At 37.5% G+C, this 16236-nt stretch overlaps 1 protein-coding gene across 1 annotated transcript in view; it reads left to right on the top strand.

Annotated features, from left to right (window-relative positions):
* Positions 1 to 16236, top strand: part of RFX6 (regulatory factor X6) — an 87406-nt gene that overhangs the window by 14552 nt on the left and 56618 nt on the right. Inside the window, exons 5-6 of the mRNA XM_060190565.1 lie at positions 5387 to 5464; positions 7288 to 7315. Of these exons, the coding sequence (XP_060046548.1) occupies positions 5387 to 5464; positions 7288 to 7315 (106 nt within the window). The remainder of the gene's footprint in view (positions 1 to 5386; positions 5465 to 7287; positions 7316 to 16236) is intronic.

Here is a 16236-nt window from a genome sequence, read left to right as displayed (position 1 = left end):
GAGATAGTGCCATGAATAGAGCAATAGACTTTCATGCCTGAGATTTCAGTGTTACCAAGAACAATCTTTAGCACCATATTAGCCAGGGCTGAACAGTGTTCTGGTAAAATAAAATGAAATAAGACAACATAAAATAAAATAAAGTATACCAGCAATTCTATTTGTCATATTAAAAGTCTTGCAGTTTAAATATGTTCACTTTAAAATGTGGGCATGGGGGACTGGGTGGTGGCACAGTTGATTGAGGGCACATTGCCATGTACAGGGACCTGATCTCCTCTTACAGGGGAGACACCAGGTGTTGTGAAGCAGTGGTGGAGGTATCTCTTTTTCTCTCTCCCTCTCTATTTCCTCTTCTGTCTCACTTTCTCTGTCTCTATTCAATAAATAAATAAAGTATTTTTAAAAAATAAAATTAAATGGTGGGCATGGAAAATGAACACTTCATTTCTGAATTGTGAATGATTGTGTCACTTGTTGTAAGGCTAAGAACAGTTGATGCCTATATTATGCAAACATTTTCTTAGAAAGGTTACTAATAATACTAAGAATGCTTAAGCAGCTATAGCATTATAAGTAAAATATGAATAAGAATCAAAAAGGGGAAAAGAACTCTGAGTTGTTTGGGAATATTTATTTAGAGTAACTTACAAGGTAGGCACCAGGTAGTACATACATATCAGACATAAAAAATTAAGACAACCATTTATCCCACAGTGAGGTAAACATCACTTTTTATTTTACTTTACACTGACATGTTCTTGTTGTACTAGAGTATTTTGGAAACTATAATCTAACGATTTATTTTAGGGAAATATGCCAACAATAAAATAACACTGCAAATTGTTGCTGGTGAGGCAAAAAACATTCATACAGACATTGCACAAATTTACTATTCCCAGTTTATTATTATTTTTTATATTTATTTATTCCCTTTTGTTGCCCTTGTTTTATTGTTGTTGTAGTTATTATTGTTGTTGTTATTGATGTCATTGTTGTTGGATAGGACAGAGAGAAATGGAGAGAGGAAGGGAAGACAGAGAGGGGGAGAGAAAGAGAGACACCTGCAGACCTGCTTCACCGCTTGTGAAGCGACTCCCCTGCAGGTGGGAAGCCGGGTGCTCGAACCAGGATCCTTATGCAGGTCCTTTTGCTTTGTGCCACCTGCACTTAACCCACTGCGTTACCGCCCAACTCCCTACTATTCCCAGTTTTATGAGGTTTATTTTTAGCTGTAAGGATGAAAGAAGGTTGCTCATTTATTATCTATTCTCTGTTCTCAAATATAGTAAATCATCACTAAGCTGATAATGTGTACCTACATAGACTTAAAGGAGAAAGATGATTTTATTGGGTTCATAAGAAATTGGCTGTTAAATGAGCCAATGCATTGCATTAGTCACTGAAAAATACTGAAATTCCTAGCAGCATTGTTTAGGTAGACAACTTTTTGTTAAACTCAGGAATTAACTCATAACCTGGGGATGCATATTTGTATTGTAATCATACCTATGTTTTTTTTTTTTATTGGGAGGAGGTTTAGTAGTTTAAAGTATGATTGTTGACGTATGGGCACACCAATAAATAGCCCATGACCCATTCCACACTTGCCCATGACCCATTCCACACTTTCCCATGCCCTCCTTCCTTAGAGTCTTTTGCTTTGGCTTAGTATGTCCTGCCCAGTCCAAGGTTTGTTTTGTGATTTCATTTACTGGTTTGTTTCCCACTTAGAAGTCAGACCATCTACTGTTTGTCTTATCTCACTTAACATAATGGCTTCAAGTTCCATCCTGGATGAAGCAAAGGAGATGGTTTCTTCATTTTTGATAGCTGAGTAGTAAGTATCCCACTGTGTATACGTACCACAACTTTCTTAGCTACTCTTACCTGTTGTTTGACATCTGGGTTGTTTCCAAGATTGGGCTATTACCAATTGTGCTGCTATGAACACAGGCATATATAGATGTCTTCGGATGGGTTTATTTCTTTTGGATATATCACCAGGAGAGAAAGCGCTAGGCCATAGTGTAGGTCCAATCTCAGCCTTGTGAGAAGTCTCCAGACTGTTTTCCACATGGTTTGGATTAATTTGCATCCCCACAGCATTGTTTAAGGGCTTCTTTTTCTGCACATCCTCATGAGTATTTGTTGTTACTGTCATTTCTTATGTAGGACATTCTTACAGGCATGAACTACCTCATTATTGTCTTTATTTGAATTTCTCTGACGATCAATGACAAAGTTTTTTTCATGTCTGTTGACCTTTACAATCTCTTCTTTGGTGTTCTGTTCGTATATCCTGACCCATTTTGGATGGTGTTGTTTAATTTTTTTTAGTTTTTATTTATAAAATGAAAACACTGACAAGACCATATATAACAGGGGTACAGTTTCACACAATTCCCATCACTAGAACTCTGTATACCATCCCACCCCCTGATAGCTTTCCTATTCTTTAACCCTCTGGGAGTATGGACCCAGGATCATTATGGGGTGCAGAAGGTGGAAGGTCTGGCTTCTGTTATTGCTTCCCTGCTGAACATGGGCGTTGACAGGTCGATCCATACTCCCAGCCTGTCTCTCTCTTTCCCTAGTGGGGTAGAGTTCTAGGGAAGGGGGGAGCTTCATGATACACTGGTGAGCTCATCTGCCCAGGGAAGTCAGGTTGGCATCATGGTAGCATCTGGAACCTGGTGGCTGAAAAAAAGAGTTAAGATACAAAGCCAAACAAATGGTTGACTAATCATGAACCTAAAGGCTGGTATACAACAGATGAACATTTGGGGTCTCCGTTTTGGAAATAGCTAGTAGGTTTATTATTTTTTTATTGTTTAATTCTTTGTAGATTTTGATTATTAACTGTTTGATGTGTGGCATGTAAAGATGTTTTCCCACTCTGTGGGGAGTCTCTCTATTTCAGTTATGGTTCCCTTTGCTGTGGAGAAGCTTTTCAGCTTGATATTGTCCCATTGGCTTATTTTTGATTTTGTTTTCTTTGTGATTTTATCTGTAACATTGAAGATGTTTCTAAAGTTTACATCAAAAAGAGTTCTGCCTGTGGTTTCCTCTAAATATTTTATTGTTTCTTGTCTAATACAAAATCTTTGATCTACTTATAGTTTACTTCTGTGTGTGGTAAGGTGGTGAATTGATTGTTTCAATTAATTCTTCCACCTGTCTAAACCCAATTCTGTCTCCCCAACACCATTTGTTGAAGAGACTCTCCTAATTGCACTTAATGCTTTGATTACTTTTGTCAAAAATTAGACATCTTTAGGTGTAGGAACTTGTTTCTGGGCTCTTAATTCTATGTCACTGATCTGTGAGTCTGATTTTGTTCCATTACCAGGTAGTTTATATTACAATAGTCCTATAAAAGAGTTTAAGGTCAGGAAGTGTGAGGCCTCCATTCTTTTTTTTTTTTCAAGATTATTTCAGCAATCCTAGATAGTTTATGACTCCAGATAAAATTTTGTAGCTTTTGTTTTATTTGCTCAAAGAAATCTGGTGCGATTTTGATGGAGACAGCATTAAATCTGCTTATAATGTTAGGTATAATGGTTATTTTAACAATACAAATACTTCTAGTCCATGACCATGGTATGTCTTCCCATTTTGTTGTGTCTTTTTCTATTTCCTTGACTATGACTCATCATTTTTCACTCTGCAAGTCTTTCACTTTCTTTGTTAGGCTTATTCCTAGGTATATGATGGTTTTTCCTGCTGTAATGAATTCATTTCTGGATTCCTTCTGATTTAGTATTTGTGGAGAGAAATTCTATTTTTCTTTGTATATTGATTTTATTTTAACCTGCCACTTTACTATATTGCTTAGTAATTTCCAGGAGTGTCCTTCTGGATTCTTTATAGAGTTTTCTATGTATACTATCATATCACCAAAAAATAGTGACAATTTTTCCTTTTCACTTCCAGTATATATCTGTTTAATTCTTTTCTCTTGCCTAATTGCTATGGCTAAGACTTCCAAGACTATGTTGAATAGTAGTGTTGATAGTGGGTACCTCTGCCTTATACGTGATTGAAGAGGTAAAACTTTGTTTCTTGTGGTTAAGTACAATGTTGTCTGTAGTTCTGCTATACACAGACTCAACTAGTTTGAGGAATTTACCTCCTTTCCTCATTTTTTTTTATTATTGGGGGGATTAATGGCTTATAGTAAACAGTAAATACACTTGTTGGTACATGTATAAAATTTCTGTTTTCTGCAAAACATTCTCACCCACTCCCAGCCTGGGTCCTCCTCCACCATCGTGTACCTAGACCTGAAGGTTTCCCTTCGCCCCAGAGTTTTATTTTTCTGTTCTTATTTCTTAAATTATGTCTGTGAGTTAAATCATCCCATATTCACCCTTCTCTTTCTGGCTTATCTCACTTAACATGGTTTCTTTAAGCTCCATCAATGAGATGAAGAAAGTGAATTCATCATTCTTAATAGCTGCATAGTAATTATATACATATGTATATGTAACTGGATATATATATATATATATATATATATATATATAGCCACTTTCTTTTTTCTTTCTATCCATTTTTTCAAAGTTGTCATAGGATTATTTTCTGTAATATAAAAAATGGAATGATTATGAGGTTCCTCTATTTAAATTAGAGACTGCTATTGTCTTTGTACTAAAATTATAAATTTAAGAGCTTGTTTCCATTATGTCACAGTAATAAATATCTTCAATGACCTTGATTTGAAACTTAATATTTTAGAGGTTAGACGAGAGTTGACTTGACTGCAGTAGTCTCCCCCCCCCCTTTTTTTAAGGCCTAGAGACAGAAATCCAACGATTAGTAGGAATACAATTAAAGTAGGATTAGGAATTAAGATGTTACTTGAATAGCAATGGTAGGGACTACCTCATTTTCTGAAGGGAGGCTGGATCATCCTGCTTTGCCACTCTAGGAGAACTGGTCCTGAAAAGAGTGCAGCCCAGAATGTTCCCAGCTGTGATCATGGATGGAAGAGGAAAAAAGCAAAGAGATTGGGAAGTAGTAATAGGTGCAGGTGTGACTTAGAAAGGAAGAGAAGACAGGACCATAGGAAAAAAAAAGGGGGGGGGATATATATTTATCCATATCTGTGACCTTGGGAGAACTACTGCATTTTCCAGTGGAGTGAATGGGGACACATAACTCTGGTGGTAGGAACAGTGGAATTGTACCCCTATTATTTTGTAATTTTGTAAACTACTAATTAAAAAGAGAAAAAGTTGCTACTTGAAGAGAATCAGAAAAGAAAAGTGACCAAGAGGGTACTGTTCTCACCTGAAGTTTGCTTTAACTATACTTTAGTCTCTTTTTTCCTTTCAAAAAGTTCCTTCATTAATACATATCTGGTTTTCTGTTCTTGCTCTAGGTATCATTATTATGGGATTGGCATCAAAGAGAGCAGTGCATATTACCACTCCGTTTATTCTGGAAAGGGGCTAACAAGGTAGAGCTTCACTATCTTTAAAACAAGTTCTCTGCATTTCTTTAGATATGCATACCATCTGTAGAATAAAATGACTACTTTTGATTATTGAATATTTTTATTCTATTTATAAGGCCTTAGTTTCTGTTTTTTTTGTTTTCAGTGATATCTATTGATTATTTTATTGAGATATTAATGGCTTACAGTACAGTTGAAAAACATTCTTACCCCCACTGAGTTTCCAATATTATAGGGACATTTTTGAAGATGTGACCTAGACAGCATGCCAATCAATGGAGTTTCCAATCAGTTAGGAGAAATTAGTAGTGAGCTGGCTGTTCTTGAGAGATGAGAAAAAAAAATTAAGGAATCAGATTTTCTTTAAATTAATTTTTGTAAACTTGAATTCAATAAAATGAAGGCAGAAAGTGTTATCTTTATAAGATATCCTGGTTTAAAGATCTATGTGCTTGACCACTAACTTTATAATATGAAAAGCTGGGTGGGGAAGGTAGCATAATTGTTATGGAAACAGACTCTCTTGCTTTAGGCTCCCAGGCCCTAGCTTCAATCTCCCATAATACCATCGACCATTGCTGAGCAGTGCACTGGTAAAAAAAAAAAAAAAAAAAAAAAAAGCACCTGTTAAGCACATATATTACAGTATGCAAGGACCCAGGTTCAAGCCCCTGGTCCCCACTTGCAGGGCTGCAAGTGTGAAGCAGGGCTGCAAGTGTCTCTCTCTCTCTCTCTGTCTTTCCCTCTCTACTCCCCCCTCCTCTCAATTTCTCTCTTTCTCTCTATCCAGTAGTGAACAAATAAATAAATAATGATTAAAAAATAAAAAGCTTGGGGGCTAGGTGGTAGTGCAGTGGATTAGGTGCACATGGCACAAAATGCATAGACCAGAATAATTAAGGATCCCGGTTCGAGCCCCTAGCTCCCCACCTGCAAAGGGGTGGTCACAAGGAGTTAAGCAGGTCTGCAGGTGTCTTTCTCTCCCTTTCTCTTTTTCTCCCTTTCCCCTCCTCTCTCAATTTCTCTCTGTCCCATCCAACAACATCAATAACAATAGTAATAATAACAAGGGCAACAACAAAAAAAATGGCCTCCAGAAGCAATGGATTCATAGTGCAGGCACTGAACCCCAGCGATAAACCTGGAGGCAAAAATAAAATCAATAAATAGCTTATTATAATCATTCTTAATCACATTTACTTTAAATATCCACTTACCTTAATAAGATAAAACTAGTGGGTTGTTTGAGTGTCTGTGAAAAGAAAAATGTCAAAGAATATAAAGAACAGATGTATCTATTTAGCCAAAACTAATGGGATGAAATAATAATTCAGGTGACATCTGATGACACCAATGACGATTATTATTATTTTTTTTAATACTGTAACTCAGCACAATTAATCTGCAGCTGAAATTGTCTAACAGCATATTTACCAAGAAGGTATATTAGCTTTCACAAGAATGAATTATTTTTCAAAGTAAAGTGTTTTGTGGACAAAATGATTTTTGTCATCTAAATCATACAAAGATTAATTCATATATCACACAGAACTTAATGGCTAGTTTCTGACTGCTACACACAAGTGCTATTTGTCTCAATTTTACTAGACTGTTAAAAACTCTTCCCCATGCTGTATCAATAGGCCTTAATACTCATTCGAAAAAGAGGCTTGTATTTTTCCATAGAATCAAGTTTCTCCAGGTTGATTTCTCTAATAATAGGAAGAGGCAATTGCAATTCCAGGTCCTCTAGATTTTCTTGATTACTACAATTGTGTGTGCATATGAAATTATACTGACTAATGGAAAATGTGCTGGTTTTTAAGGTTTTCTGGAAGCAAGCTGAAGAATGAGGTAAGAATTATTTTCATCTCTATTTCACATTTACAATGAAATGTCTTACAAGCTGATGAATAAGTGCTTATCATCTTGTTGGGAAATACAGAAATTAATGTTATTTATTAAGAACTTCTTGAGTGATAACTTTAGACAAAGCTAAGTTACATGGGCCTGCTGATCAACTTCCAAATTATTTAGGGAAGGTATTTATAAATTCTCTTGACCTAATATCAGATACCTAAAAGACTGAAAAAAAAAGGACCAAAATTAGTTCAAGAAATTTCTATTTAAATATAAACAAAAACACTAAAACTGAAGAGGAAGAATTAGTATTAGGAAATACCCATTTAGATCACATCTTTTATATTGATTGGAAAGCTTAATTGCTATTCTTTTACTCGCTTTACCATTTTCTGTATTTGTACATAAATGGGTTCATTGCTAGAGTTGAGTGTTGTGGAGCAAGGGAGAAAGAATACACCACGCCTACACTCCCACATACACAGCTTTCTGCCTCCTTGTCAACCCTAACCAGGGAACTGATCAGCACACTGAGTATCTAAATGAGTTAGACTACCATTAGGGGTTGCATGGCCAATTAGGCACATGATAAAGCCTTCATTATCCTCAAGTTAACTAATCATTTAAAAGAGATCCCACAGAACCAAAGGGCACATGATATTTTTGTTGTGTGGTAAGTCGGGACCCAAGGTAAATTGCAACTCCATTAGTTTGGTGAAATGATGCAAGATTATTATCTTAAGAAATAATATAACCCACAACCCTCTTAAATGGCCAGTTTCTTTCCATAGCTGCCTTTCATGCAGCTAATGGCTAATTATACAATAAAATCCTTCAGATTGCTCTTTTTTATCAATGAAATAACTCTTTATTAGATAAACAATTGTGAGTGCAAAAATATTGACTTAGAAATACTCTTCAGTTGACTGAAGTTTATGTCAATAGAGAATTTAAGTAATTCCTCTCAGGTGTGCTTTCTACCACTTTCATAAAGCTGGTGGTGCTAGCTAGCCATACATGCTTGTACAGCAGGTGTATGGCAAGTGTCACTTTATAGAATAAAAGAAAAAAATGTATCTCAAAGTCTACTGTTTGTCCTTAGAAGAGTACACAAAAGGTTTTATTGGTGTAGATTTTAATACTGTAAAATCAAATATTTAAAGAAGGATATACATACATTTGTTTGTTTGTTTGCCATCAGGGCTGTTACTGGGTTTGATGCCTGCGCAGCTTCACTGTTCCCAGTGGCCACTTTTTCTTCCTTCCTTCCTTCCTTCCTTCCTTCCTTCCTTCCTTCCTTCCTCCCTCCCTCCCTCCCTCCCTCCTTTCTTTCCTTCGTTCCTCCCTCCCTCCTTCCTTCCTTCATTTCTTCCTCCCTCTCTCCCTCCTCCTCTTCCTTCCTTCCTTCGTTCCTCCCTCTCTCCTTACTTTCTTTCCTTCCTTCTTTCTTTTCTTCCTTCCTTCCTTCCTCCTTCTCTCCCTCCCTTCCTCCTCTTCTTCTTTCTTTCTTTCTTTCTTTCTTTCTTTCTTTCTTTCTTTCTCTCATAGAAGGTGAGAAACAGAGAGAGTTAGAGAAGGAGAGAGAAAGGAAGACAGAGAAAACAAGAGACACCTGTAGCATTGTTCTACCAATTCTGTGGTTTCCCTCCTGCAGGTGAGAACTAAGGGTTGAACTTGGGGCCTTGAGAATGGTAATGTGTTTGTTCTGCTGAGTGCACCACGTGACCTCTATGATCTATTTTTCTAAAGATACCTAAAGCAGTGACTGAGTACTACTATTATGATGATTATATGAGCTAAATACAAGTGCTTCTGATGTTTTGGGACTACTTTAAGTACTTTTATAAATGATAATAAAATATATATTTTTGACAAACTTAAAGAATTAGTTTGTACTTGGGTTGACCATTTATCATAGTTTATCAGGGATGTGAGGGCTTTCAGTGTGAATCTACAAGCAGGTCAATTAAATATGGAGGTAAGGAAAGAAGCTATTCATGTTGCTAAGAAAAATGAGATTTAAGGATGAACTTATTTCTATCTTAATTCAGAATGAAGTTGGATTTTTTTTAACCTCACAGTCAAGATATATGGTGTCACAGGTACTAGGTAATTGAATGGGTGGATAGATTTGATGCTGTTTAGTACTGAGGAGCTGGATCTTCGCTAAGCAATTTTTAGTAATAAACAATGTCATGGAGGGTGTTCACTTGACTTTAATATTTAAAGACATTTCTAGAGAAAACCAAATCTACAGAAAAAAAGACTTAAAAGAATTTGGAGGAATGGATTAGGGGAAGAGAGAGAGAGTGATGTAGACAGATGGAAAAGTTAGGTTAGGGTTTCTCAGCCTTATCTATTGTGTCAGGTCATACCATATAGTGTGGTATATTTTGCTATAGGATGTTTAGGAAAACTGAGTCGTGTGAGTAACCCTTCCTCTTGTCAAAAGCAAAATAAAATAAAAACTCTGACACTGTCAAATTCCAGCCATTGACAAACAAGAGGAATATCATGTGTAGGTGATGGATAGTTAAATAACTGAGCTTGGATGAGTTGTCATGAGAGAAATGACTGGTTTTAGCCCTAAGATGAGATGTAGGTAGAAAGAGTAGAAAAATATAGGGTTCTATTTGGAATCTGCTGGATTTGATATACTTATGATATATGCTGTGTTTAAGTGGACAGCTGGATATGTGACTGGAAAAAAAAGTGAATTAATTCGATATTTACTTTGGTAGTAACTGAAACTGTTACATTGGATAAAAATGTCTAGAAAAAGTGAATGAGACAAAAGAGGTTAAGAGAAAAAAGTTATGAAAAGTAGTAAAGAAAATGATTCACAGAGTGGGAGGGTGTCGGTCGGTAGCACGGCGGGTTAAGTGCACATGGCTCGAAGCACAAGGACCGGCATAAGGACCCTGGTTAGAGCCCCGGCTTCCCAACTGCAAGGGGTCACTTCACAGGCAGTGAAGCAGGTCTGCAGGTGTCTATCTTTTTTTTTCCCCTCTGTCTTCCCTTCCTCTCTCCATTTCTCTGTCCTATCCAACAACAACAACAATAATAATAACCACAACAACGTTAAAAAAACAAGGGCAACAAAAAGGGGAAAAAAAAAATAGTCTCCAGGAGCAGTGGATTTGTGGTGCAGGAACTGAGCCCCAGCAATAACCCTGGAGGCAAATAAATAAATAAATAAAATAAAAATAAAAGATTTCTTTGAAAAAAAGAAAATGATTCACAGGAGATTACAGAGAGGTAAAAAGGGAAAGAAGATGCCACAGGCTAGCAGGAGAGAACGGTTATTACTATAAAATGGTGCTAAAGGGCCATCGAGATAGGGACTGGAAGACATCTATGTAGTCAATTAAGTGGAGATAACAAATGTTTTCAGGGATACCATTTCCAGTGAACAACTGGGATTTGGTTGATTTGTGAAATGAATGGGAAGTGACATTGAATGTAAGTAAGGGGCATAGTTGGAGGAACATTTGATTTTACCAGAGCACTCACTGCTCAGCTCTGACTTATGGTGGTGCTGGGTATTGAACCTAGGACCTCCAGTCCTACCATACTGCGCTATCATGGTGCTATCTTCTCCACTCTGGAGAAAGACTTAAAATTTAGTTTTGCATGATTCGACTATCTGATTTTACTATAACAGTTACGTAACTGTGGAAGATAGGAGAGGAAAAGAAAAAAACAAACAGTGCAAAGTCAGTGAAGAGTTGGGTGGTCCGGAAAGTGGCACAGTGGATAAACCATCGAACTCTCAAGCATTAGGTCCTGAGTTCAATTCCCGGCAGCATATGTACCAGAGTGATGTCTGGCTCTCCTATGTTTCCCATAAATAAAAAATAAATAAATAAATAAATAAATAAATAAAAGAGTTGGGAAAGGTTGAGTTTCAGAGTGAAGAAATTAGCCCCAGAGAAAAGAAAACATTTGTTTTATTAAAGCTATAAAGAGGATAGGGTTAAGTTCAAAGGCAAGAAGATGTGTGATAGGAAGTTGAGGGCGGTTTCAGGCTTCTTTGAGTTATTAGCCAGTTGTCACTTAGGCTGTCTGCTCTGAGTACAGATCGTAGAGGGGAAATGAGAGTTTGAAGAAAATGAAAATTTTTAAGAAGTTTCAGCTTTTCTTATTTAGGAATTCCAGAAAGAATATAACACTAATGCATTAAATGTAAGCCATGGACTCCCTTCTGCATCTGGAAAGGTTCTAGTTAAGTGTCACTACTGGAAAAATTGAGAAAATATTCACAGTTTAATGCCCTGTCTGTCTAGTGAAAAGAGGAGAGTCTCTAGCAAGACGAGACAGCATTTAAATGGCAGGAGTTGACAGGAATGCAAAATGCTTGGTGTGCTATAGAAGTAATAGAAACTAACTACTTGTTTGAAAAAGAAATGTAGTTATAACTGTTTTAGGTGAAATTCATACCACATAACTGGATATGCCTTTTAGGTATCATAACCACCAATTATTCCTAAATCAGTTTAATTATTTTTAGCCTGATTGACATTTGAGTAGCAGTTTTTGGAAATGGTTAAAATGATTATAACTAGATCTAGAAAAATGTGCAGGGAATAACATTGAAGAAAAAATTTAAAGTAGCCAGGTAGTGGCCCATGCGATTCAGCACACATAATACAAAGTGCAAGGGCCTACACAAGGATACAGGTTTGAGCTTCCGCTCCCCGCCTGCAGGGGGAACACTTCATAATCAGCGAAGCAGGTCTGCAGGTATCTATTTTTTTTTTTTTTTTTTTTTTTTTTAATTTTTTATTTAAGAAAGGATTAGTGAACAAAAGCATAAGGTAGGAGGGGTACAACTCCACACAATTCCCAACACCCAATCCCCATAACCCACCCCCTCCCCTGATAGCTTTCCCATTCTCTATCCCTCTGGGAGCATGGACTCAGGGTCGTTGAGGGATGCAGAAGGTAGAAGGTCTGGCTTCTGTAATTGCTTCCCCGCTGAACATGGGCGTTGACTGGTCGGTCCATACCCCCAGTCTGCCTCTCTCTTTCCCTAGTAGGGTGTGACTCTGGGGAAGCTGAGCTCCAGGACACATTGGTGGGGTCTTCAATCCAGGGAAGCCTAGCCAGCATCCTGGTGGCATCTGGAACCTGGTGATTGAAAAGAGAGTTAACATATGAAGCCAAACAATTTGTTGAGCAATCATGGATCCCAAGCTTGGAATAGTGGAGAGGAAGTGTTAGGGAGGTACTCACTGCAAACTCTAGTGTAGTCCTGCTTTCAGGTATATATTTTGCAGTAGTTTATGGATACGTGTGCACATAAGCTCTCTCTCACAGAAACTGGTGTATATCTAGGTTATGGGACTTTGTTGGAAAGTGAACTACCTGAGATGAAATTAGAGTGTACTATTAAAGGAAAGGTCTCACCCGAGTAATGAAGCTGAAGGGTTGTCATTCCACACGTGAAGTCTCTGGATACATTCTGGGGTGAAGCATGTTGAGGTAGCAATCGTTGCTTTGGTTAGTTTGTGATCGGCAGATGCAATGTTGTTTGGTTTGGATTGGGAGATGCATACGGGAAAGTGGGCCCTATCCAAGGGTTCCAGGACTGGGGGAAGTAGGGGCTCTATAGTGAAGATGTGAGGTTCCTGCTGTCTTAGGGTTCAAAAAGACAATCGATAGTTAATATTATCATCACATTATTTGTTAATTGGGTTAACTTTGAAAAGTCCCTTTGTCATCAAAAAGGACAGCAGCAACAAATGCTGGAGAGGATGTGGGGACAGAGGAACCCTTTTACATTGCTGGTGGGAATGTAAATTGGTACAGCCTCTGTGGAGAGCAGTCTGGAAAACTCTCAGAAGGCTAGACATGGACCTTCCATATGACCCAATAATTCCTCTCCTGGGGTTATACCCCAAGGACTCCATAACACCCAACCAAAAAGAGGTGTGTACTCCTATGTTCATAGCAGCACAATTCATAATAGCTAAAACCTGGAAGCAACCCAGGTGCCCAACAACAGATGAGTGGCTGAGAAAGCTGTGGTATATATACACAATGGAATACTATGCAGCTATCAAGAACAATGAACCCACCTTCTCTGACCCATCTTGGACAGAGCTAGAAGGAATTATGTTAAGTGAATTAAGTCAGAAAGATAAAGATGAGTATGGGATGATCCCACTCATCAACAGAAGCTGACTAAGAAGATCTGAAAGGGAAACTAAAAGCAGGACCTGATCAAATTGTAAGTAGGGCACCAAAGTAAAAACCCAGTGGTGAGGGGTAGGCATGTAGCTTCCTGGGCCAGTGGGGGGTGGAAGTGGGCGGGAGGGATGGGTCACAGTCCTTTGGTGGTGGGAATGGTGTTTATGTACACTCCTAGCAAAATGTAGACATATAAATCAGTAGTTAATTAATATGAGAGGGGGAAATCAATTGTATGTCTCAAAGTTTCTCAAAAGACAAACTGAATCTTTTTAATATATAGGCTATGTATTTGATATGCGGACTCTCTCAAAAGCCTAGACCAAGTAGATTAGAAGCTTCCAATAGCACAGCTATATACAAGATACTGGGTACTGTGCAGGTATCTATTTATCTCTCCTTCTCTAGCATCCTCTCCCTCTCAATTTCTCTCTGTCCTATGAAATAAAATGAAAACAAACAAGCAAACAACCAAATAGCCACCAGGAGCCGTGGCTTCATAGTGCTAGCAGCGAGCTCCAGCAATAACCCTGGAAGTAAACAACAAAACAAAACAAACAAATGAACAAACAAAAAACTAATGATAATGAAAAGGAGCAGCTGGGGAAGTGGTTTAGTGGTAAAGCACAGGATTTGTATATGTAATGTCCTAAATTTGATTCTTGAGATCACACATGACAGAATGATGCTGTGGTGTGTGTCCTCTCTCCTTTCTCCCTCTTCTCTCTCTCTCTCCTTCCTCCCCTCCTTCCCTCCCTCTCATTAATAGAAACACACACACACAAATTTAAAATATACACTAGTGATGCCGGGTGTAGTGGCACCCTGTTGATTGCACATGTTACCCAGAGGGATCAAGAGTAGGAAAGCTATCAAGGCAGGGAATGAAATGCGGAGTTCTGGTGGTGGGAATTGTGTGGAGTTGTACCCCTCTTATCCTATGGTTTTGTTAGTGTTTCCTTTTTATAAATAAAATTTTTTTAATAAGGCAAAAAAAAATGACACAGTCACTTGGTACCTTCTTTGTGGCTGGGTGGTGGCACACCTGGCTGAGCACACATATTATATAGTGAGCAAGGACCCAGGTTCGAGCCTCCAGTCCCCACCTGCAGGGGGAAAGCTTTGCAAGTGGTGAAGCAGTGCTGCAGGTATCCTTCTGTCTCTCTCCCTCTCTGTCATCCCCTTGTCTCTTGATTTCTGGCTGGCTCTCTTCAATAAAAAAAAGATAATACAAAACTTATTTTTAAAAAATTCTCCAGTGCATAATGTTAGAAAAAAGGGCTATTTAAGTAAAGTAGTCTCTATCTCACACATTTACATTCTTTTAAAAAGTATTTTATTTATTTACCAGGTAAAGACAGAAACTGAGAAGGAAGGGGGAAATAAAGAGGAAATAGAAAAAGAGACGCCTGCAGCACTGTTAAGTGCTCATGAAGCTTTACCCCTGAAGGCGGGGACTAGGGCCTCGAACCTGTGTCCTTGCACTTTGTAAACATATATGCCATAACCCCTCCACATACCTTTCAATTCTAAGCATGAAAACAACTTTTAAGGTTTCAAAGGAGAAAAAAACAGCAACCAAAGAAATGGAGAATTTCCTATTAAAAACATCAGATGGAAAATATAAGGTTGAAGGAAAAACTGGGGAAATTATTGTTATCAAATATGCTGATGGGATTCTAGCTCAATTACATGAAGACATTATCAAAATTTATAAGACAAAATATGAGACAACTAGTAAGTAGTAAATGATAGGCATAGGTAATATAGAAAATGAAAAGGGTAATAAATGAGTGAAAAATGAACTATCAGGTAAATAAAATAATGGAAACTTATTCAGTGTGAGGAAACACGTAGCTGAGGAAAGTATGGTGATGTGCTTTCCTTCACATCGTGCTAGGAGAAAGCAAAACATTTTGTGGAAAACATTGGGAAGGTATGTGTCAAGTCTTTAAAATGTTCATATTATTTCTACCACTAATTCTGTTTTCTATAGATTTCACATAAATAGTAAAAAATGCAGATTAAAATATGTATAGTTACTGGCTAGAATGAAATATGAAGGTAAATTACTATTGATAAAGGAATGACTGTATAACTTACAGGACATTTTTCAGGATTAAATACTACTTAATTAATTAAAGTTTCTTTTAATGACATGGAGAATTTTTACTTAGGAAAGAAGCAGGCGAAAAGTATATATATTACCTGGTAGAGTTCTAAGACTCCTCAGTCCCTCAACAGAAGCATTATGGGACCAGGCAAAAAGCTCCATGAATGGTGGATCCCTGTCTTTCTCTTTGAATCTCTTGCTCCCTTTCTCTATGTCTCTCTTTCACTATAAAAATAAGTAAAATAAAAAGAATGGAAAAGAAAAAAAAATGCCTGGAAGTGGTACAGTTGTATAAGCATGAGGACCCATCTGCAGGAAAAAAAAAAACACACACTATAGAAATTTCTTCTGGGGAGCATATATAAATTATTCAATTCAGTAACAAAAAGGTAATCTGGTAAAATATAGGAAATTAGGGCCAGTAAGAAAGCTCACCTGTATAGCTTACTTGCTTTATTATGCAAGAAACCCAGGTTCAAGATCAGCCTCTACCATATTGGAGGAAGCCTCAGTGCCAAGTTATCTTTCCCTCTCTCCCTCCATGTTTCTTTTTCAAGTCAGCTTAGAGCAGTGAAATCCTGGTGACTACACACACACACACACACACACA

This window comes from Erinaceus europaeus, chromosome 4 (assembly GCF_950295315.1).
Source record: "Erinaceus europaeus chromosome 4, mEriEur2.1, whole genome shotgun sequence".
Taxonomy (NCBI): domain Eukaryota; kingdom Metazoa; phylum Chordata; class Mammalia; order Eulipotyphla; family Erinaceidae; genus Erinaceus; species Erinaceus europaeus.
This window is presented reverse-complemented; position numbering and strand designations above follow the sequence as displayed.